General features: G+C 57.3%; 2 protein-coding genes across 7 annotated transcripts in view; one reads left to right on the forward strand and one right to left on the reverse strand.

Moving 5' to 3' along the window:
- Positions 1-5,255: 5,255 nt before the first annotated feature.
- On the forward strand, positions 5,256-15,419 carry ERFE (erythroferrone). Of its 3 annotated transcripts, none has more exons than XM_081242557.1 (8): positions 5,256-5,486; positions 7,926-8,048; positions 9,240-9,342; positions 10,544-10,815; positions 10,888-10,996; positions 11,090-11,180; positions 11,941-12,019; positions 13,258-15,419. In XM_081242557.1, the coding sequence occupies exons 1-8, from the start codon at positions 5,316-5,318 to the stop codon at positions 13,354-13,356; spliced, it is 1,047 nt and encodes a 348-aa protein (XP_081098683.1). In that variant the 5' UTR covers positions 5,256-5,315; the 3' UTR covers positions 13,357-15,419. The 3 variants fall into 3 exon arrangements, with proteins under 3 accessions (XP_081098683.1, XP_081098684.1, XP_081098685.1); XM_081242558.1 differs by having other exon boundaries at positions 10,544-10,812; XM_081242559.1 differs by having other exon boundaries at positions 7,926-8,042.
- Positions 15,420-16,465: 1,046 nt separating this feature from the next.
- ILKAP (ILK associated serine/threonine phosphatase) overlaps positions 16,466-23,772 on the reverse strand; it is a 29,382-nt gene continuing 22,075 nt past the window's right edge. For 2 of the 4 annotated variants that reach the window (XM_081242134.1, XM_081242136.1), the window contains 3 exons: positions 20,206-20,325; positions 16,996-17,077; positions 16,466-16,740 (listed from right to left, as the gene is read on the reverse strand). In XM_081242134.1, coding sequence (XP_081098260.1) covers positions 16,600-16,740; positions 16,996-17,077; positions 20,206-20,325 — 343 coding nt within the window. In that variant the 3' untranslated portion in view covers positions 16,466-16,599. Of the gene's footprint in view, positions 16,741-16,995; positions 17,078-20,183; positions 20,326-23,772 lie in introns of all 4 variants that reach the window. The other 2 variants (XR_014016476.1, XM_081242135.1) reach the window with 2 other exon arrangements.

Consider the following 23,772-nt stretch of genomic DNA (forward strand, 5'->3'; position numbering starts at 1 on the left):
AGCCCCCAGAAAACAAGGCTCATCAGAAGGTTTGGGGCTAGTGCGGAATCTAGAAAAGGGAACAGGTAACCTTGGAACATGTGCAAATGCCCAGCACTCTCAGACCCACGGCAGGTGACCACCTGCCCCGCTCCGGAATACTCGTGTGTGCCGGGTGGGTGCGTGTTGTCTTTCCCTCAGACCATGTAGGGTAAACTGAGACACCTCCAGCAGACCCTGCCTGCAGTGACCACAGTGCTCTCAGCAGCCAGACCCAGCACAGCCAAGCCGGGTGAAGCTCCCTTTGGTTCCCAGATGAGGGGGTCTGGGAACCCCCTCAGGGTCTGGGGGTGCTTCTAGCCATTTCCAATGGACTTGGATTTTCCAGTACGTCCTAGACAAGACCATTTCATTACTGAGCATCTTCCCTGTACCAGGCAGGGACAGGGATTGCTGGAATCAGCCAGTTGACATTTGTAATTAAATGGACTGGTCAAATGACAGTTCACTGTAGTCAATTTAGACCACTGCACCAGTTGGTTGGTTGACCAGTTGGCCCAGTGGAAAGTATGCATATTGACCTGGATTCTGGTAGTGACTGAAGAACGGGGTGGTCTCAGCCACATACAGCGTAAGGATGTCCACTCCTCCAGGGCTGTGTCATTCATCTTTGATTCCCAGTGCCCAGCACAGCGCTGGACACTCAGGCTGAAGCGTAGCTGCTGTTGCTATGTGTGCAGGACCAGGTACATAGGAGAACAGCCAGGCATGAAGTGGATTAATTGAAGAACGGAATGGACTGTGATGAGACTCTTCATGGAGAAAGTAATTGCCTGTTTGGCATGAACACCCTAGGAGGCGACGTGATGTCCTCAAAGCTAACAGACTGTCCTAGGAGTTATCTTGGTCACAATCACATTTAAGAATGTGCTTCTTCCCACAATGGCGAACACAGCCATCGAGAGCCTACCATCTTGCATTAAGCTGAGAGGTGGGCTAAGGCCTAATTTTAAAATGAATCTCTTGAAAACATGGAAACAATTAGCAGAAAATAACCCAAGAGACCCTCCTGGTGAGAGGTGAGAAGGAATGCTTCCCCTGAGCATTAGACCTGAGGTCGCCCACGGTCCCGTCCAGGAAGTACATGCAGGTTCCCAGCACTTGTCCCTGTGCTTGGCACGTAGCAGGAACTGAGTCAACATTCACTGAATTGACTTGAATCTGTGGGCTTCAGAGCTACTGACCACAAGTTGCGGGGGCCGGATCTGGACGAGTTTTAATTTGGTGGCTCCGTGACCTCAGGCCAATCCCAAGACCTAGCCTCAGTTTCCTCGTCTGTGCAATGGGAACAACCACGTGATTTGAGAATTAGATGATGTCATGCTGGGAAGGCTCCGACAGGCAGCAAAGGTTGCCCGCCTGTATACTGGGAGGCCACACAACAAGGTTCCCATTGTTTTGGGGGGCAGAGGGAGCTTTGATTCCCATGACTTCATCTGCAAAGGTCCTTCCTTTGGAGGAAGAGAGAAGAGTGGGAACAGCTTGACTGCATCAGGCCGCTGGGAAGCCAGGGCTGAGGCCGTGACATGAGGGCCCAAGAATGAGGATTAGATTTCAGCCAGGCGTGAAGGCGCGTGGGGGAGGCCACCTCGAGCCCCGCCCGCCCCCTCCTGCGGCCACTCCATCCCGTCCCTCCTCCCTGGGATCCGTGAACTCACCCTCAGATGTCACCCTCACTTCTGAGCCCACGGGATGCTGCTGCAGTGGAAGGGGCCCCCGGGGCCATCGGAGCCTTGTTTGTGGTGGTCCTTGAGCTGCGTGATGCTTTGCTAAGCTCCCCCCTCCTCTGAGTAGAGGCCGTTTTTGGAATGTGACCCCAGAAACCTGCAGGGAGCCCCACCTGAGGGCCCCAGCCCTCTGCGCTCTCCTGCCCCACAGCCAGGCTGTGTCATCACCTCCGGAGAGGGTTACTGGAGGCTGCACAGCACCAGAACGGATTTGATTTGGGCCCTCTGGCAGGCCTATGACATCATGAGGATTGTTCACTGTTTTGGAAAATAACTGTTTTTCACATGGCAACAGCTCCTGTCCTCAATGCTGGCCTTGTGAGGACTGGGGCTCCCTACTGTGAGTTGGAAATGATATCACAAGACTATCTTAAGGATCACGTGACCCAAATCTGGTCCCTCCCTCCCCACACGTCCCCCATGTTGCCAAAGTAGACAGAGCCTGAGCCTCACCTTCCCAGGGTGTAGGTTGGGACTAAAGGTATCTGGTCCTGAGAGCAGCCTGCCTCACTTGCTGTGGACTGGATTCAGGCCAGCAACCCAGAAGCAGAGTCCCCAAGCAGCCGGCCTCCATGCTGGGGGGGATCATCACCGGCTACCTTACACCTCCCTAATGAATGGGTCCCAGACGAAGGCTCGGGGCTGACAGCTGTTGTTGTGCCCATTGTACAGAGCAGTAAACTGAGGCTCCGAGGGATGAGTGCCTAAAGGCCCTGAGGTGTGCCTCCTCCAAAGCCTCAGAGGGCCGTGTGAGGACCAGGTTTGCTGAGCAGACCCGCAGCTGGGTGTGACCTGGGCTCTGACCATGCTCTGCCATGGCCTCCACGGCCCAGGGCCTCTGTCTTCAGGTAGGTCGGAGGGCACCTACCCCCCGCGCCCCCATGATGTGATGTGATGACCCTCACTGCTCAGGCAGCCTGGAAGGCAAACAGGCCTCGCTTGTGGCTCCACACAGGACCCGCCATGGACTCAGCTCCTCCTAGAGCAGGCCCCGAGGACATGTGCATTAATCCCAGCTCTCAGCCAAGGAAGCTGAAACTCCAAGGAGCTCGAGGACAGGCTGGCCACCCTCAGGTGAGGGGCAGAGCCCAGGTGGAGCCCCTTTCCCACCACATCGGGCTTCCCCCCTGGACTTCCATCCCCCCAGGAAGGGAAAGCTCGTGATGACCCCCCTGGTTCAAGAGTGGCAGCCGCATGCATTTCCCTGGGCTTCCCTCACAGCCAGACCTCCATAGGAAACCCCACACTTAAGGGGTTCCCATCTCAGGGAAAAGACAGAGCTGTATTTTCAATAACCTTCGAGTTCATCAGCAAGAATAGGCAGGACCCTGATGGGCAAAACATGTGGCTGTGAAGATGTGACCATGCCCAGGGGGCAAGAGGGCCCAGCCCGGCCCCAGCCCCGAGCCCAGGCTGTGAGTCTCTAGCGAACCCTCATCTCTCTGGGCTGACCAGTGAGAAGTGAATGAGGTGCTGGATGTGGACAAGCTTTTTCCGAAACATGAAGGTACCGTTCACAGAGCTGTATCTCCTGAGGACAGAAGCCCCTCTCTGCCAGCGGACTGTGGGTTTCAACGATGAAAACACCCCACACTCGGCATCCCAGGGTCCCAGATGAAGTCTGCCCCGCAAAATGAAAGTGAACAAAATTTTAATACCTAACGCTGAAGCACACGCCCAGCACACACACACATGTCATTACAAAGTTCCAACGCCCGGCTTCCTAACAGATGTTCCTTGTGGGACCAGAAGTGAGAAGCCACCCAAGAAATCCTGAATTCTTTGAGAACCTTCTGGCAACACCATCTACAAATTTTGGAGCAAATGGCCTTATTTGTAACAAATGGTTGCCGATAGAATAAGTTCATATAGTTTATTGAGTATGTATTATAAAAGCCAGTATTTCTCAAATATCTTCTTGGAGAGCTTCAATTTCTATAGGAATTTCAGTTTTTTCATTCCACTGATAATTTTCCCCCCAAATTGTATAAAGATAAAGACAGAACTCCTTTGCAGTTCTAATTTGCCTTTCAGTAAGTCTCATAGAGTAAGTCTGTAGGACACACCCTGGCGGGGACACATTCTCAGGGTGGGAAGGGTATTTTTCTCTTTAAAACCCCCCAAAACTACCACCATCCCCCCATCCTACAAGAAAAGAGGCAGAACCACAGGGAAAACTTAACATCTAATACCAGGCTTTTTCTAAAGTATTAAGTGTTTCCTGTCCCCGGGAAACAGTGCAGGGGTGGCAAAGACGGCAGGCGATGCGGTGAGGCCCTGACTGAGGATGACCCCCAGCCCCTCCCCCAGGCCCTGGCTGCACTTGCTGAAATTGGTGGAGCCACCCTCTGAAACAGGACAGGGGGAGGTGCCCCCTCTTCTCAGAAGAGGTGGAAACCATCCCTTGTGAGGGTGGCAGGCCCTTGTAAGGTGCAATCCTGAGCTGTGCCCTTCCCTTGAACCCCCTGAATAAAATGCACTGTTTACCCACCAGGTTCCGGCACCTCGGGAGGGACACAGGAGAGACTGGAGTGCCAGCCTCGGCAGTCAGGGCGGGGTGTGGGCGGAGTGGACGGTAGGGGTGGAGAGGCGACACGCAGGTGATAGAACAAACAGCCCAGGGAAGAGTGAAGGGGCTGCTCTTTTCTGGGAGGAGCCTGGACCCCAGGCCTGAAGGGCCTGGTCCACCTGTGCCCGCGGCGTGCCCTGCGCTGATCCTCGTGGGCTGCGGGTAATCTGGTCTCGGGTCGGATCGGCGCCCCCGCCCCGCCCCCCCGGCCCCCAGGTCGAGATTGGGCTCAATCCTCCCAGTCCAGGCCTCAGGGCGCCCGCTTCAGTGCAGGGCGCCTGTCCCCGGCTGTAGATTTGCTCCGTGCCCCACCGCCGCCCCCGGACGCCCCTGCAGGTGCGCCCTGCTGGGGAGGAAGAGCCCGTCCCTGACCTCAGGGCGCCCCAGCCTTGGGGAGAAGGCCGCCTCGGAAGGGAGGGGCCGCCGCCTGGGAAAGGGGCTCCAAGGAGGGACCCTGACGGTCTTCGCGCTCCGATGTGCTCAATCTAACACGCAGGGCGCGGCTGGGAGAATGGGGAGAAGGCGTCTCGAGGTCCCCGCAGAAGACGCGCGGGATAGGGAAGGGAGAAGGAATGCCCCGGGTCGGGAGAAGGGGCGTCCGGGATCCCCGCCAAGCAGAAGCGCGGGACAGAGCGCAGGAGGGACCGGGAGCCCCGAGTTGGGGCGGAAAGGCGCTCGACAGGAGGGGGCGCTCAGGCCACCGCCAGCCAGCGCTCCCCGAGCCCCCGGCCTCCCCTGTACTGCCTTCCTCGACCCCGCGCCCCCTTTCCTAACGTGTACCCCGCACCGCAGCGCCCCCTTCCCTCCCCGCACCGCCCCTCCGCCCCCGCGGCTGCAGCGCGCGCGGGAGCCGGGAGGGGGCGCCGGCGGTGATGCGCGCTCTCCGGGCGACGCGGGGGATTCAAGCGCGTTATAAGGCGCGGAGCCGGAGGGCGAGTCCCAGACTCCGCGCTCGGAGGAGAGGGGGACCCGCTGCCCGCATGGCCCCCGCCTGCTGCCCTGCCGGAGCCCTGATGCTCGCGTACGCGGGCCTGCTGGCCGCCGCCGCGGGCCTCGGCTCCCTGGAGCCCGGCGCGCCCTCGGGGAGCCGCGCCCGCGAAGAGCCGCCGCCCGGGAACGAGCTGCCCGCGGGGTCGGCCGCCCGCCCGCAGGTAAGACGCCGCCCGACTACTCGCCCGGGCCCCAGCGCCCCAGAGACCTCCGGGCCTCAGCTTCCCCACTCGGAGCCCTCACCTCCTGAGCTCCAGGGCGCCCTGGAGGCGGAGGGCGCTTGCTTCCGGGGCGGTGGGGAGCGCGGCGCCGCGAGCGGGGACCTGGGCTGGCTTGGGTGTCCTCCTTTGTGAAGTGGGCAGAAAAACGCTTAGCTTGCGGGGGAGGCCCAGGAGGTCTGGACGCCTCCCCACTGCACAGACGGGCGCCTTAAGGCCAGCCTTGACCTTGGCTTTTTGGGTAGTTCTTTGGCATTGAAGCAAAGTTCTACCAGACCCGGGGGAAATGCCTTTTCTTTGGGGACTTCTGCGTTGGGAAGTGAGTAAAGTGTAAATAACTTCATTCTCCTGAAATTGGGAAGAACGTATTTGTAAAAGTGTGAGCAAGTTACTGACCACCACCGCACCCCACCCCTGCCCCCAGTCTGTTTGGTGCAAGTCTCTCTGGAAAACAAAAACTGCCTTCCTGCCGGCTGGGGAGGGTGAAGGGGAGAAAGGGGTGGGGTGCCGGGCCCCGAGTGACGTGTGGCCGAGGCCGGTGATGCTTAGCTCTGCCTGCTTCTTCCTTCCCCTGCTACAAAAGAGGGTGCTCAGGTTGGAGGAGGCTGGGGAATTGGGGCCTTCAGAGGGGCCCTCAGTGTGGGTGGGGCCTTTCAGACAGGGAGGTGAGGGCCGTCGGGGAAGGAGCTTTGAGTTTCTTTTTTCTGAAGATGCCTGTGGGCAGTGCAAAGGGCAGAGCCTTGCTGGGGCCTCAAGCCTGCACGTCTGCTCTCAGCATCACTCTGGGAACCGTGATGCCCCCGCTAAAGAACACCCCCATTAAAGACAAGTGGAGGTGGCAGCCAGCCCTGCCTGCCCCCTGGGAGGGGCCTCCCCGAAGCCCTCGTTCTCATCACCTCTGGCCACTTCCCATGGACTGAAGGCAAACCCTACCCAGCCAGCCAGCCACAACCCCTGGGGGGCAGGGTTGCCAGATGTCGGGCTGTGGTGGCCGGGAAGCAGAGGGGGCTTCACGTGCTTCCAGGTGGGGTTCTGGCCTTGGACCCTCCTTGGGTCCACGGAGGCTCCTTTCTGAGAGCCCCTGGAGGCTGGAGACTTCAGTCGGCCAGGGCAGTTGCCAGATACCCACCCTTACTGCCGCAGGCCCATCTCCCAGACCCCCAGACCAACGTGGTCCCACCTGCTTCAGTTCCCCAAACCAAACTGGGGTCCACAGGCTGCTGGTCCAGCTGGGAGGGCCAGTGTGGCACACCATCCAGCCCATGTAGAATCCTCCTGCCACGTGTTTCCACTGAGGGCAGCGTGAGGCCGTGAAGTGAGGCCACAGGTCCTGGTGTCCGTGGAGAGGAACCAGTCGGGGGGCGCCTCGCGGGGCCCAGCACCCAGGGAGATGTGGGGAAGCCCCAGGTGCTCTGAGGCCTTTCCGAGGCCCCTCCGTCCCACCCAGGCCCCCTCCCCATCACAGCACACTGGCTCCTGCTGGGAGGCCCCGGATCCTTGCAGAGGGGCTGCCAGACCACTGGGTCTGCCTCTGATGAAAGGGCCTGGTGGCTCCAAGATCCCAGGGTCCTTCCATCAGTCACCGGAGTCGGCGCCCATGACCTCATCCAAGCCCTCTTGAGCCAATTTCCGTCCCAGCTGGCAGCCCTGCCTGGAGCTCAGACTGTGCGAGGCCCACTGCCCAGAGGGCCAAGGGCCTCCCCCTGCAAGGTACCTCCTGGAACTCTCCTCCATGTCAGGACTAGTCAGAATGCACTATGAAGGGGAATGGACATTTCTGGAACCGTCACTGTCCTTGCTTAGGTCACGCGTCTCAGAAGTCCTGAGGCAGATGAGTGGTGTCACATGCTGTGCAGGCGCCTGGAGTCATGATATCTCAGTGCTGGACACAGCCCCACCCCGGTCCCCCTAACAGCCCTGGACTGTAGGCCTCAACATCCCTGAGGGCTGAAATTGGCTTCCCTGGAACTTCGGACCATCGGGCTTGGTCGGGGGGCCTGCTGGCAGTGGGGGGCCCTGCCTGAGCACCCGTGCATGCCGGTGGTCTGATCCTCTGACTCCCAGGAAGGTGCATTCACTGCAGCTCCCGGGACGGAGGCTGGGACAGGCCTGGTGGCCCAGCAGAGCCCGATTCCCACCTGCTCTGAAGCTCTGCACCCCGTCTTCCTCCACCCATGCCCAGGGGCCTCTTCTCCTGCAAAGTCCAGGCTGTGGAGGGGCCTGTCCCCCAGGGGTCGTCCTCCGCGGGGCTGGGGGCCGGGGCTGTGCTGTCTCGGAGGGCGCTGTGGCAGGGGCCCGAGGGTGCCGGAGGCCAGTCCTGCACAGTGACCTCCTGCAAAACGTCCAGGGGAGGCAGACCAGCTGATGGCCACTGTGTTCCAGGAGCCCACCGTGGAGCAAGTGCACGGCATCGATCCCCGAGATGCCTGGATGCTCTTCGTTAGGCAGAGTGACAAGGGCGTCAACAGCAAGAAGGGGGGCAGAGGCCAAGCAAAGAAGGTGAAGGTGAGCCCTGGAGTGTCTGTGTGTGTGTGTGTGTGTGTGTCCTGGGTGTGTGTGTGTCCTGGGTGTGTGTGTGTGTGTCCTGGGGGTGTGTGTGTGTGAGCCCCCACCCACGGGCCTTTCCCCAAACCCCCTGTCCACCACCACCACCCCACACCCCTCACTGGCTCCCACTGGACACTCTGAGCATTTCCAACAAGCACAGACCCTCACCCTCGGGCCAGAGGGCACAGAAGTGTCAAGCTGGGGCCTAGTGACCCTGAGTTTGGGGCCTGTTCCATCCATTTACCCTGCACCCCTAGAATGCCAGGCAGCCTCACTGGCTCCCCGCTTTCTCTCCCCTCTGCATCCTGGCACAGGAGGCCTGGGCTGGCCTGGTAGGGCAGTCAGGGACCAAGCTGGAGGGGCCTACAGGTGGGCTGGGATGACACAGTCTGGTTCCTAGTGACTGGGGGACATGGGGGCCCTGGCAGCTGCTGGCCCCCACTCTCATTCAGCCTGGCCAGGGACCTGGCACCTGGTCCTGATGGCTGACTCTTGCCTTGAGCCCCAAAGAGGGCTGTGTCCTCTGGGGTGAGGCGCTCTGGTCACGGCTGTGCTGCCCATGCTGAGTTCGGGCCTCACCCCGCCCCAGATCTGACCCAGTGACCGAGTGCCGGGCTGCTGGGCTGTCACCATGGCCTGACCCGTCACCCCCGACGCTGAGCTGGGGGCTCCCCCAGGCTCCTCCTTACAGGGGACTTCCTTGCTCCTGGGTGGGTACCAGCCCAGCCCAGTGAGGGCTCCTTGAGGACCCCAGGCCCCGGTGCTGGGCCAGGCACAGGGAGGACTTGCCAACTGGTGCCGTGACAGACCTGGAGAGTCGAAAGCAGCCTGGCGTGCCCCTCCCTCCCCTTTCCCTCCATCAGGAAATCCGGCCCCAGGGCTGGGCTGCAGCCCTCTGCTTCCCCACTCGTGCACTTTCCTCCCCCCCAGCCCTGCCCCCAGGGGCCCCACCACCCTGAGGCTCTGTGCCTGCAGCTTTCACTGCCGCCTCAGGGGAATCGGAGGCCCCGGAGGCTGACCTCCACCTCAGGGGTCAAAGCAGGAGCCCCCCCACCCTTGCCAGGCTCGCTGGCAAGAGCTTGCAGAGGGGGTGCCCGCGGTCCCCAGCCTGCCTGTTCAGATGTCTTCACCGTCCAGCTTCTCTTTCAGCTCGGCCTGCCAGGGCCTCCAGGGCCCCCCGGCCCCCAGGGCCCCCCGGGCCCCATCACCCCACCTGAGGTACTGCTGAAAGAGTTCCAGCTGCTGCTGAAAGGTAGGGAGGGGCACCCACCCCACCCCCGGTGTGAGCGGGGCCGGGGAGGGCATCCTGGAGGAGCAGGGGTGGGCTAGACCTTTGTCTGTTGACCGGTATCCCAGGGAGGCTTCTGCTCTGCTGCTGGCCTGGGTCAAGGCCGTGGGTCAGGAGCTTGCTGGGGAGGTGGGAGGAGGGTGGTGAGGAGGTGGCTTCACGGAGGCAGGTGGGCTTGGCCACTCGGGGTTCAGTAGGTGCGTGGGGACCAGCATCCATGCCCCACCTGGGAGTCCAGTGAGCCTAGCAAAGGCTGAGAGATCTAACCCCGTGCCCCCCAGGGAGGACTCAGGGCCCCTTAGGCTTGCTCCTCTGATCCCCGCAGTGACACCAGGGAGATCGGAGGCTCACCCCAGTAACACAGGCCCCCTTTCTACCCCCTGATCACCTGTGCCCCCGCCTCTTCTCCTGACAGATCTCTGCCGCTGGCCTCAGAGCCCCATGGGAGGGCACCAGGAGGCTGCCCTCACGGGGCAAGGAGGATGGTGTCTGGGGGCAGCACAGGGAGGAGGAGGAGGGTGGGGCAGCTGAGCTGGAGGCCGCAGGGGGGGACAGCAGCGCTGAGCGGGGCTCTGGCACCTAGGGCGGTGTCCCTGCACTGTGACCAGCTGCTGAGTCGCGGCTCACGCTGTTGACTAGAGTTAATGTCATTGTGAAGAGCTACTGAGCCTTTTTCCCCCTTCAATTTAATGTACTGTTCATTTAAATAGACCAGCTTTAGCAGCTGAAGAACCTCCATATTATGTGCAATATAGCTGCAAAATTATTTATTTATACCCAGCTTCTTTTCAAAAATGACCAGTCTGGCTTAAACTACTGCATTCCCTGATACAACAAAAATGTAAACAGAGAAGAAACAGCAGCGGGAAGGGGGAAGAAGCGGTAGGATAGGCAGGTGAAGCAGGAGAACGAGGGTCCTGGGTGAATCAGCCCTGAGCTTCCCGGTAGCCAAAGCGTGAAAGGAAACAGGTGCAGCCGCAGGATCAGGAGGCAATTTCCGAAGACCCGCCAGGCCCCACTGCGTGCGCCCGGCGCGCGGTTCCGGGGTAACCGGTAATAGTTCTCCGCGCTCTTAGCAGCGCCCGGTTTTAGGGAAGGGGTCCGGGCGGGACACGGAAGGGCGAGCGAGGCGGTCCCGGCGCGGCCACCGCTCGCTCTGTGCCAGGCGCAGTGCGCACACGCGAGTGCGCGGAGCCTGAGCCCCGCCCGCGCGGCCCCGCCGCGGTGCCGGCCGTCCCCGCGGAGAACGAGGAGGACGAGGAGGAGGAGGAGGAGGAGGAGGCGGCGGCGGGGGGCGCGGGCGTGCTGGCGCTGCTGGCTGCGCCCCTGGCCCCGGGTCCGCGGGCGCCGCGCGTCGAGGCCGCCTTCCACTGCCGCCTGCGCCGGGACGCGTCGGTGGAGCGGCGCGCGCTGCACGAGCTCGGCGTCTACTACGTGGTGAGTCCGGGCCGGGGTGGCCGGGGCGGGGCGGGCGCGGCGGGCCCGGGGTGACCGTCCGTGCGCCCGCAGCCCGACGCCGAAGGCGCCTTCCGCCGCGGCCCGGGCCTGAACCTGACCAGCGGCCAGTACACGGCGCCCGTCGCCGGCTTCTACGCGCTCGCCGCCACGCTGCACGTGGGTGAGGCCCGGGGCTGGGGCGGGGCCTGGGGGGGGGCGCCCCGCCGCGCTCGGTTCGCGCCGCCCGGTGACCACCCCCGCGCCTCCCCCGCAGCGCTGGCGGAGCAAACGAGACGGGCGCCGCCGCGCCCCCGGGACCGCCTGCGCCTGCTCATCTGCATCCAGTCCCGGTGCCAGCACCACGCGTGAGTGGGCGCGGGCAGGGCGCGTAGCCCGGGCGCCCGCCTCCTCCCTCGGGGCTTCCCCCGGTTACCGTCAGGCGTTCCTCCCGCCCCGGCACGCGCTCCCAGAACCCCGACCTGGGACGTGGGGGCCCGGCCCGCCCCAGCCCCTGCTCTGCCCGCCCCCCACAGGGGACTGACTCCCATCCGGCGACCCGAGGCGCCAGCGTCGCGTCCCCAGGCCTGTCCTGACCAGTCTATGCGGACCCTCCCCAGGCGCTCTCCCAGCCCTTCTCCGTGAACTTGTCCAGCTTCCCGTCGCTTGCTGGTCCGGGAGGGCAGGGCTGCTCCTTCGGTGTCCCCAGCACCCAGAACAGCCCAGGCAGAGAGCAGGTGCTCCACAGCGGTTGCAGAAGGCATGCATGGGTGAAGTTCAAACCTTCTCACTCTGGTTTGGAAAGCCCTGCGCCGATTGGCCTGAACCCAACCTCACTGCTGCCAGCCCCGCACCTCCAGCTGCACCGGCCATTGTCTCGCTTCCCATCAGAGCCAGGATTTGCTGCCCGGCCCTCACGGCACACCTTCAGCCCTGTGGAGCCTGTCCTTACTCCTCTTGGGGACCCAGTTCAGATGCCACCTCCACCAGAAGCCCTGGCTAAGACAGCCATTCTCATGGCACCTTGCTGGGTGTCGGGCACTGCGGTGATTGTGAACACATTGTGGGTGAAGTTGGTGGTTCTGGGGCGGGGGTCTCAGGCCCACCCTCTTTCTGTTTTGGCCGCAGCTCCCTGGAGGCTGTCATGGGGCTGGAGAGCAGCAGCGAGTTCTTCACCATCTCGGTCAACGGCGTTCTGTATCTGCAGGTGTGTGGGGCAGGCTCAGCTATGGGGGGGCCACCACCTGGACACAGCCGTGGGGGTGACTGGGCAGGGAGCGGTGCTGGTGGGTGCTCAGAGCTCTGGGTGCAGTGCCCTCAGCCTCCAGGCCCGGGCAAGGGTCAGGGCGGCACAGAGCGCTCCCGCTAGTCCAGGCAGAGCCAGGCCGAGACCGGGGCTCCTTTCCCCAGACCTGGCCCTCCCACACTGAGGACTGGTGCTTCTGGCCATAAGGAGCCCTTTGGAAGGGACTCTGGGCAAGGGGGCGGGGGGCAGTGACAGAGGTCAGCTCTTTGCCCAGGATGACAGCATGACCCCCTGGCCCATTGGGACTTCGGGAAGCAGATGCAATTATTTCCTACACAAAACCCCGACTGACAAGTCTCTTTCTAGAACTGTGGGGATTTGGGCAAAGGCTTGAGAAACTGATGAAAAGATGAGATTTCCTTAAAAAGAAAAATTTAGGTACAGATGTGTGGAATAAAGCTCACATGTAAATAGCACTAACTAGGCCAGGCCCATTCTGAGCACTTAACATAAATTACCCATTACTCACAGCGCTTTGAGGTAGAAGATACTATTCCCGTTTACAAATAAGGGAACTAGGGCACAGAAACGTTAAGTAATTTGCCCAGGCTCGCACAGCAAAGCCAGGATTGGAGGCCAGGCTGTGGCTGCAGGCGGCTGTGGTTGCTGGAAGGCGTTTAGAGGTCTGGTCCCTGGCGCTGCTGCGTGAACTCAGATGGCACACAGCGTGCCTGGGGTCTTAAGATGCAAATGCCCAGATTCTGCATCTCTGGGAGTTCCCAGGTCACATCTGGGGATGTGACCCTGCTGATGCCTGGACCACATTCGGAGTAGCCAGGCCAGAGTACCAGTCCCACAGTGGCTCTACCAAATGGGTCAGTGGCCAGGCCTGTGGGGGGAAGGGGCACCCTCACACGTGAGTTCAGCACACTTTCAGGCTTCGAGTGCAGCAGAGGGAACTGTCTGATGCTCGAGCCCCACTCTGGCCCCGAGCGGAGGCTTGCATCCCTGCACGTGCACTACAGGGAACCCATGGGTGCCGGGGCTGATGGAGCTGGGGAGGAGGCACTAGACCAGGTGTCGGGGGTGCCGGGTGTGAGGGCAAGGCCTTCCGGCCCTCGTTCTTGTCCGCGGGCGGGGCGTGCGGTCCGCGCGCCTGCAGACCGGGGACATCCCGGCTGACGCTGACCCCCCCGCAGGCGGGGCAGTACACCTCTGTCTTCCTGGATAATGCCAGCAGCTCCTCCCTCACGGTGCGTGGTGGCTCCCACTTCAGTGCTGTCCTCCTCGGTGTATGAGCGGCCGCCCCAGGCCCTCCCTCTCGCTGGGCAAACGGAGCAGGAGTGCGAACAATCTCGGGGCCGTGGCGGAGTGGCGGGGGCCACGTGCAGGAGGGAGCCCGCCGAACTGCCCACACTGGCCACCGCAGTCCAACCCAGAGGTGCCACTACAGGCAGCCCGGGGAGGTGACACGCAAACTGGCAGTCCCAGGTGGCAATGATTTCAGGGTGCCAGCTTAAGTTAAAGGGGAGACGTTTCAGCGTGCCCAGGAGCACATGCTTTGTCCCTCCCCAGCTGCAGACCTGGGCCCCTCCTGGCCCCACGGCCCCGGCAGCCTCAGCCTCATTGCTGTGGCCCAGCCCCACCTTTTCCATCTTTCTTAGTGTTCTCATGGGCTGCCTGCTGGGAGCGCCAGGAAGGAGGGTAAAGGCCGCCCAGCCTGCCTGGTCCCCGCCTGCCCCTCTCCCAGCCCTGCCTTTAGCCTGCCATGGACCTCAGGGCCCTGCTTGGCCTGCAGGGACCACGGGGCCCAAGCCTCTCCTTGTGGCCCCGGGGCATAGCAGCCTTAGGCACCAGAGAGACACTGGATGGGGACTGACGGGGGACAGTGACAATCTGGAGCTGTTTTCACTTGTGACATGTGCAAGGTCACTTGCATGCTCACCCAGCCTTTCCACAAAGGAGCTGAACCCTCCCCCTCTGTCGCAGACCCTCTCACGGGTGAGGGCCCCTTGCCCACCCCCTTGCAGCCCTGGCTCACTGCTCGGATCCACCCACCAGATGAAAGAGCTAGAACACCCTTGCAGGTCAGGGACGGCCAGGCCCTGCCTGCCCATCTGCGCGGATGAAGCGGACGCTTCCCACAAGCCGACAGGCTCTCAGTGCCCAACCGCAGCCCAGCCCCGCTGGGTCCGTCCAGCTCTGGGGCTCTTGAAAGCATCTTCCCCACGGGGGTGGGAATGTGGCCCCAAGCTCCGATGGCTGTCCTGGGAAGACCGGGCCCCAAGTCCTTCTGTGCAGCAGTGATGGGGTGCGGGTAGCAGTGGGGACGGGGGTCTGGGAGTTGCTGCGATTTCTTTCAAGATGCAGCGCCCCCGCTGCCTGCCGAGGAAGTTACCCAACCCCTGTCCCTACACACAAAACAGGCTACAGGGAGGGGGTACCATAAGATGTCCTGGGGGCCAAGCTGGTCTGGCAAGCCATTGCCCCCTTCTCAGGCCCGGGAGAGAAGCGGGCAACGGCTGCAGTCACCCCTCACCGTAACCTTCTGGCTGGCCTTGGGATGAGCAGGTGACTGTGGCCAGGCCTAGCTGATCCCCCGGAGCCCTAAGCTTCCAGCGCCACAGTCAGGCTCAGACATTTCCCTCCCAGCCAGGGGACCCCAGGCGCAATGCACACAAACCGACCACTCTGTGCCCTTTGGCAGTCCTGGCACAGTTCTCAGTAGGACTCGTACCCGCCCTACCAGGAAGTGCCAGCTGGCCGGTGTCCTGCCTGCCCATGCTCTTTGATAAGGGATGGTGTGGCCACGCCCTTTTCTGGATTTCACTTTGTATCCAGTGGGCACAGATATTTTAGAGAAGCTATCTTTTACCCTTGAAAAACCCACAGAGCTCTTTCATTTTCTCAATATGAGTGTGTCACACAGCAATTTATTGAAGTATTTATTGTATAATATTGTCAGGTGGAATATATATTTTATATATACATATACATACATACATATATATATATATATATATATATATAAAACTGACTTTTGAGAATTATTTTATGTGATTATACAAAATAACAGAAACAAAGGGCAGACCTTAAAATATAGAGTCTTAGTCATTTAGGCCAGGCTCACCAAGGACAGAGGAGTGAGCTCTGGGAGGGGAGGTGGAAGGATGTTGCCAGCCCATGGGGGCCCTCAGACCCATGGAGAAGGTGGCAGGGAAAGCCCGTCCAGGGAAGCCCAGCGCCAAGCCTCTCCCAGCTCTAGGACACTAGCGGTCTGGGGATTAGGGATACATGGTCACAGACTGGTGCCTTGTTGCTGTAAGAAAATGTTTATTGAATAAATTGTTCTACTTCCCAATTCTGAGATGCCGAGGTTCTTTCCTTCCATGATGCCACACCGCACTGTCCCAGTCCTCAGCAGAAATGAAACCTGGCTCTTAACACTCTGGGAAAGGGTGTGCTGGAAACGTTCCCGAGGTACTTGGGACGAGGTGATAAGGCCATGTGCGCAGGCTGGGCAGGGCCAGCAAACATGACAAAACAGCTTCAAAAGCAAATTTTCAGAATCTTACATCATCCTGAGGCAGCATTTACACAGAAAGACCTAAAAGCTGCTTTACTAAGTAACTATAGCAGTACCAATGGCCTGCTTTACATATAAATAAGGGCTTGAAAAGAATTTTAGTTTGTTTTTCTGAGTAGGCTCATCATGCATTTTTAACATCTTTGACAGAAGTGTTATCGTGACGATCAACCTCAGCCCAGCACAGAACCAACTGAAAGCACATTCCTAAGACGGGAGGCTGGACTTGGCCACAGGGAACAGCAGCTTGACTGCTCAAACCTGGAAAAGTACGCATTTTACACCCAGGGGACCCAGACGTGAGACGCAGTAAACCCAGCCCTTCATAGAGTCCCTCAGCCAGACTGCATCTGTCATCACAGAATTGGAAATAAGCAGAATTCTGTGGTGTTTCTGGAGGGCCCGTTGGGGGCACACTGCTCTACAGAGTGACGGCCTCATCTTGTTCCACTGGCTGAGCCTGGGATCATGCCGCATAACGTTTTGTAACCTTGTTTTTGTATAGAAAGCTGGAAGCAGCCAGAGCGCTCCAGCAGCCCTGGGCTCTGGTCGTGGCCTGTCCAATCCAGTCATTACCTCGATTTCCTCATTGTAAAATGCCACTTCCCCAACCAGTTATCATGAGGGTGAAACGGCATAGGACAGGTGCGTATAAACTACAAAGCACTGCACAATGAGCAGCTTACGATGGGCCGTTATCACTGGCCAACCCAAGATGCCTATAATGGTTTTAACAAGGAGAGACCCAAAGCATATTCGAAAGCAAACACAACCTCTGAAAGGTCAAGAGTTACTCAAAATGTAGTAAGATAACTCAAAAGTCTAGAAAAAAAAAAAAAAAACCTTTATTTACAACCATGGGAATCCAACAGGAGTACACGAAACACATAATGTGCACAACACACAAAATGAACGTCGGAAGTCCACACCATGCCGCGCTCCGGCCCGCAGCACCTCAGCGCCCTATCCGCACCACCATCACGGTGACATTGTCCGCCGAGCCCCGCTGCACCGCCTTGTTGGCCAGCCTGTTGCAGGCGGCTTCGTAGCGGGCATCCACGGCGGGCTTCCCTTCGCGGCTCTGGATCTTCTCATCCTACCGGACAGGAAAGGGGCACTGGTGAGTGGGGATCCTGCACCCCATCACTCTCCTGAGACACCAGAGCCACAAGGAAGAACTACTCCCCAGTCCCCATCAGGGCGGGCAGGACAAACTGACCGGTGAGTGCCCGGGCTGGAGTTCCCACTCCCAACTACAGGGAACGTGGGGGAGGAAGGGGGCTTCGGGACTTCTCTAAAGCCCAGGTGCAGCTGGAACGACTGGCACCCTCTCCCTTGTGAGACTTCTTACCTCAAGGCAGGACAAGATGAAGTTCACGGCTTCTTCTGGGGTAAAGACCTTGAAGAGGCCATCACAGGCCAGCAAAATAAACCTACAACACAGGAAAAAATATAAATGGGTTTTAGCAGCAAACTTTATTAAATGGCCTGGCAGTGGAGGTAAAAATATTGGTCCAACTACTCAAAGGCTAAACATTTTTTAGAACCAATTTAACTTCTACGAGACAAAGGTTAAAACTACTTAAAACTATTTGTAGGTGAAATGTTATACATCAAAGTCGGGACTACTCTCTGTTCACCAAACATTACGGATTAACCCAAACCCACATCGTAGACAAGCTCTAGGAAAATCACCAAATAAAATCCGGCAGGTGTTATGATAAATACATGCTCAATTTCTGTCACCACATGCCTCGAGCCGTTTCCCAAACATACTGTGTGGGCCAAAAGGTTCGTTCGGTGTTTCCCGTAAGGCGGCTCTAGTAGCGCTCAGTTGTCTTTAACTTCATTCGAGACAATTTTGTTAGATTGTATTGTGACAGCTGTCATGTCAGCGTACATTTTAAAAAAGACTTATTGGGCTTCCCTGGTGGCGCAGTGGTTGAGAGTCCGCCTGCCGATGCAGGGGACACGGGTTCGTGCCCCGGTCCGGGAAGATCCCACATGCCGTGGAGCGGCTGGGCCCGTGAGCCATGGCCGCTGAGCCTGCGCGTCTGGAGCCTGTGCTCCGCAACTGGAGAGGCCACAACAGTGAGAGACCCGCGTACCACAAAAAAAAAAAAAAAAACAAAAAAAAAAACACATCAAAATTGGTGAATTTTTGTGTAGCCGTTTTAATACTGAAGATGGGAGAAAAAAAAGCAACATTTTCAGCATATTATGGTTATTTCAATAAAGGTAAAAACTCAAGTGAAATGCAAAAAAAGATTTGTGCAGTGTATGCAGAAGGTGCTGTGACTGATCAAACGTGTCAAAAGTGGTCTGTGAAGTTTCGTGCTGGAGATTTCTCACTGGATGCTGCTCCATGGTCAGGTAGACCAGTTGAAGTAGACAGTGATCAAATCGAGATATTAATTGAGAACAATCAACGTTATACCACGCTGGAGATAGCCGACACACTCGAAATAACCAAATCAAGCGCTGAAAATCATTTGCACCAGCTTGGTTATGTTCATCGCTTTGATGTTTCGGTTCCATGTTAAGTTAAGCGAAAAAAACCTTCTTGACCACATTTCCGCATGCGATTCTCTACTGAAATGTAATGAAAATGTTCCGTTTTTAAAAATCATGATGGGCGATGAAAAGTGACAATGTGGAACGGAAGAGATCGTGGGGCAAGCGAAATGAACCACCACCAACCACACCAAAGGCCGGTCTTCATCCAAAGAAGGTGATGTTGTGTATATGGTGGGATTGGAAGGGAGTCGTCTATTATGAGATCCTTCTGGAAAACCAAACGATTAATTCCAACAAGTACTGCTCCCAATTAGACCAACTGAAAGCGGCACTCGACGAAAAGCATCCAGAATTAGTCAACAGAAAACGCATAATCTTCCATCAGGATAAGGCAAGATCTCATGTTTCTTTGATGACCAGGCAAAAACTGTTACAGCTTGGCTGGGAAGTTTGATTCATCCACCATATTCACCAGACATTGCACCTTCGGATTTCCATTTATTTCAGTCTTTACAAAATTCTCTCAATGGAAAACAATGTCAATTCCCTGGAGGACTGTAAAAGGCCCCTGGAACAGTTCTTTGCTCAAAAAGATAAAAAGTTTGGGGAAGATGGGATTGTGAAGTTGCCTGAAAAATGGCAGAAGGTAGTGGAACAAAAGGGTAAATACGCTGTTCAATAAAGTTCTTGGTGAAAATGAAAAATGTGTCTTTTATTTTTACTTAAAAAACTGAAGGCACTTTTTGGCCCACCCAATAAAACTGACAGTCTGTGTGACAGTCTGTGGACTTAAGGAATGTTCTCAAGCACTCACTCCCCACGTGGAGGGAGAACCACCTTCCACTTTCACCATCTGAGAACAGGACTACCTTCCTTTCAAAGCTCCCTCTAGGCTTCCCAAGGAGTGTCTTTCTGAACAATGATGGATGAGACGAGACAGTTCTGGTTCTCCTAGGACAGTTTCCCCACAGATCTAACACCCTTCTCTCCTCATTTTAATACCCAGGTCCTGGTTTTCCTCTTTTGACTGGGCATTCATTCAACAAGTATCTACCAGGCACATGGTTCGTGCTTGGGACCTAGCAAGGCACAGGTCCAAGCAGGTGCCGGCCCCTCCCACTGAGGTGAAAGACCCTAAGCAACAGGCCGCACAAACACACAACCACGATCCAAAGCAGAGGGAGCTCGAGCAGCACCTACAACGGGGCCTGGTCTAATGGGGACAGACGAGACTCCCCTGAGGCATCATCTGGCAAACCAGAGGAGCTGGGGGAGCCGTGTCCCAAGACGCTCGCTCAGCAGGCGGGGGGCCGGGGTAAGGCTCCTCCCTCGCAGCACTGGCCTCCCCGGTCTCCTTCCGCTGCTGCCTTAGTTCACCTCTCCCATCCCCACCCGCAGCAAGGGCCAGTGCCTCAGTTCCTAACTGGCCGCTGGGCTCCATCCTACTCCAGCCTCCAACACTGACTTGCTGAGGGCTTCCGGCACCAGGCACGGTGCCTCACCTTCAAGCAGCTCAGAATTAGGGGCTGGACAATTAAACAAGGGGTCTCTTTCTCAACCTAACGACTCTGCTTCAAAACCTCCCACGATTCTCCACCAATTATGAGCTAAAATTCAAGCTCCTCAGCAAAGAATCCAGGGCCTTTACAATCTGTCCCCAGGTACCCTGCCATCACTTTCCTGACTCCCTATTATGGCATCTGCCTGGCCACATTTTCATCCTGTCCGTTGTGTCCGCTCTGCCAAAAAGCCCTTCTCTTTTCTCCAGCAAGGATGTCTCTCTCCCCGCCACAGCCAAAGTCTCCCAGAGCACCCCACACTCTTAAGACACACTAGACTGGAACCGCCCATTCACAGGTGCTCCCCCCCGGCAGACTGGACCCCACGAGAGCACAAACGGTATTTTATTTATCCCTGCACCTCTAGGGCCTAGCACAGTGCCCGAGACATGGCTGCCCACCCCAGCTTCACTACACAAACTGGAAGAAATCAGAAGAGAAACAAAACCATGTGTGTGCACACCTGTGCCTCTGGGAGGTTTTACCTGTCGTTGGGGGTCAGCTGGCAGCGTCTGATATCTGGCACAGAAGTGACCCCACAGCGCTTGTACTGCCCATCCCCAATGGAGCGGGACACCTCCAGCACACCCAGGACACGCCCGTCCCTAAAATGAGGGGAAAAGCAAATTCAGATTCCATCTGACAGATCACGGGCCACAGTACTCAGAATCCAATCTTAAAAGCAGAAAAATGGGATAGAGTAAAAGATGTAACCTGTGGAATCCACATCTCTTAGCCTCTAACACATAGCAGCGTCTGAGCATTTTTGTGCTGAGGCTTCTTTGTTCTAGGTCGTTCACACTCCTGCTGCCCCTGGTTCCTCAGCCCAACAGCACACTGATGGGGACAGCGCCCCCTCTAGCTGGCATATGGCAGCCCTGGGCCTAATCCACTGATGTGCCCACAGCCCAGGGTCAAACTTGACTGGATGGGGACCTGGCTTTGTTTTTATGTTAAAGCTGCTCACGTGATTCAACCACGTCACCAGAGTTAAGAATAGCTGGAACAGAGGGATATTTTGCATTTCACTCTGATCAGATTCGGAAAATACCTGAAAATGACTATTCCCAGATTTGGAAGCGAGTTTCCTTTACACTGGGTATGAGTACGATTTAATATGACTTAAATACACAAATGGCAGTGTTCTGCACGGCATTATACTTCCACCCATTCTATTTTTAGAGGAGGGATAGGGAGAGGGGAAGGTGACCTATAAAAAGACTCCATATTGGAAGACAGAGTTCTGTCAGCAGGAGCAGCAGTCCCTAGCCTGACACCCCCCAGGACAAGTCTGGCAGTGTACTTGCTGTGTGACCTCGGGCAGCTGCAACCCCCCAAGCATCTAGACCCTCGTGTGTAAACCCAGAACCCACGCCTGACAAGGTGCATCGGAGCACTGAGCAAACAGCGAAGCTGTGTGTGGAGGCGCCCTGTCACCACGGGGCTCCCCAACGATGGAACAAGCTCTGGAGACGCTGTGTGATGGACACACGTGGCCAGAAGCCGCTCGCCTGGGTCTGGGCGGCTGTCTCAGAGTCAGAGCTCAGCCTGGCCCCTGGCCCTTCACTGCGCCCACAAAGTCGCCCTCACCCTCCCAGTGGTCACAGCTGCATCACCAGCAACGAAGACTTCTGCCGGTGTCTGCGAAGAGCTGAGCAGTCTTCTCATGTGCAAACGGTAAAACGCGCAGCAAGAGGGGCCGAAGTGCCCAGGGGCCGAGCTGAAGAGTGAAGTGGGGCGGGGTGCGGGGTCCCTCAGCCTCAAGAGCGCCTTTGAGGAAGCAGCTCAAAGCACGAGCACCGCGAGAAGCCAACAAAGCGCTTCTTCAGGACCAAGGGACTGGGTGCCTGGTGCGCACCCAACCCCACCCCCAAGTCATAAACCCAGCTTGTTTCAACGAGATTGGGTGCAATGGCAGGTCCCAAAGCCCCAGTGACTACCAGCACAACTCAGTACAGAAAACGTGGAACAATTCCTGAGTCTGATGAAGAAAAATGTGTGTGCCACAACACAGAAGCTGCCATTTTCATTCTTGTTTACTGAGCAAAGTTCTACACAGAGTGGAAACCTTACACTCACTCAACTACTGGAGTGACAGGAGAAAGCAACAACGGACAGAATCGCACACTCAGGAAAAGCCACTTACACTTCAGAGACAGACACTGCAAGCTGGCCGTCACTCTGCCCGCACTCAGTGTGACAGGCTATCTAAGACGTGCATGTGCAAACGCCAGTCAGCTCCAGAGGCCAGTGCCAACTCTAAGGCTGTGCATCACAAGAGCACGAAGTCACACCACCTGCCCTTCGTGGTCAGTGACAACTGGAACAGGACCACACCCGACGAGGCCCGTCCGGAACCAGCCACGTGGATGTGTGGGCTTGCGCTTCCCGGCCTGCTCCAATCCTCCTCAGCAGAGCTCCTCCACACGTACCCGATACGCAGCCAGCTTCCTAAACGCACAATAGGAAGCTGCGTGCTCTGCAGCGGGTTCTCCCTCAACAAACGGCTGAAAATCCACTCTCCTCCCGCTACCCTCAAAGTTCTCCCCCAAGACCACCATGCTGAGGAGGGAGTGGGTTTTGAGGTCCACACTCGTGACCCACGTGCCTGCCCTCGGTACCAGTCGTCCACGGGCCTGGCTTCCCGCCCTCAAGCAACGTTTGCTCCTCATCTCCTTCCCATGAGCCCAGCAATCAGAGAACTGCTGTTCTACTGGTGGGAAAGTCGTTCAACAGAGTCCCCTGATCGTAGCTGTTTGCTGTCATTTTCTGTTCCGGTTCTCCCTTCACAATCGGAGAGGGAGGCACTGAGACAGCCAGTCTGGCTGTGAGGACAAGCCAGACCCTGCTCGGACTTCAGCAACTCTGGCAGATGGGCAATTGCAGGGACCCAGTGGTCCTGACAGGCTCACAGAGCTGAGGCTGGGACTCCATCTTCTTCTGACCATCCCAAGATTGCAGATGCCAAGATCCGGTGTATTAATACGATGGGTGCTACAGAGAAGACTGCAGGTATGACTCCAGAACTGTTTCGTTTTGTCATCAGAGACCTGTACCAGCACAAGTACTGCGAATCTGACACTAAATGCTATATGTGCAAGCTTCCCTTCAGCGGTTCAGTTGCCTTCCTTGTAAAATAAACACAAAACTGTTTTCACCTTCTCCGAGGAAGTCACCTGAAGGAGTGTAACGCACTGCTGCATACCGTATACTACCTTCAGTGTAAGCAAGTAGGAAAATAAAAATACATACATGGATTTGCCTATTTTTGTAAAAAGAAACACTGGAAAGAATCAGGAAATAAGGGTGAAGGGAACAGAGATGAAAGCATGTCTAACTGTGCCTTTTATTTAACTTAGATAATTAACCACGTACATGTGGGGGGTTTTCATTTTTTAAATTGTGGTAAAAACACACGTAACATAAAATTTACCATCTTAACCACTTTTTTTTTTTTTTTTTTGCGGTACGCGGGCCCCTCACTGTTGTGGCCTCTCCCATTGCGGAGCACAGGCTCTGGACGCGCAGGCCCAGCGGCCATGGCTCACGGGCCCAGCCGCTCCACAGCATGTGGGATCTTCCCGGACCGGGGCACGAACCCGCGTCCCCTGCATCGGCAGGCGGACTCTGAACCACTGCGCCACCAGGGAAGCCCCATCTTAACTACTTTTGAATGTACAGTTGAGTGGCATTAAGTACATTCACGTTGTTGTGCAACCATCACCACAATCCATCTCCAAAAACCTTCCGATCTTCCCAAACTGAACTCTGGGGCCATTAAACACCGACTCCCCCTCCCCCTCCCCCGACAACTGCCACCCTACTTTCTGTCCCGGTGACGATTCTGACCACTCAGGGACCTCATATAAGTGAAACCATACAGCAATCACTCTTCTGTGACCAGCTTATTCCACTTAGCAAAATGTCCTCAAGGTTCATCCATGCGAGAGGATTTCCTTCCTTGTTAAGGCTGAATAGTATTTCCACTGTATGGAGAAATCGTATTTTGTTCATCACTTCATCTATGGATGGACACTTGGGTTGCTTCCGCC

The sequence above is a fragment of the Mesoplodon bidens genome (genome assembly GCF_964165515.1).
Source record: "Mesoplodon bidens genome assembly, chromosome: 8".
Taxonomy (NCBI): Eukaryota; Metazoa; Chordata; class Mammalia; order Artiodactyla; family Ziphiidae; genus Mesoplodon; species Mesoplodon bidens.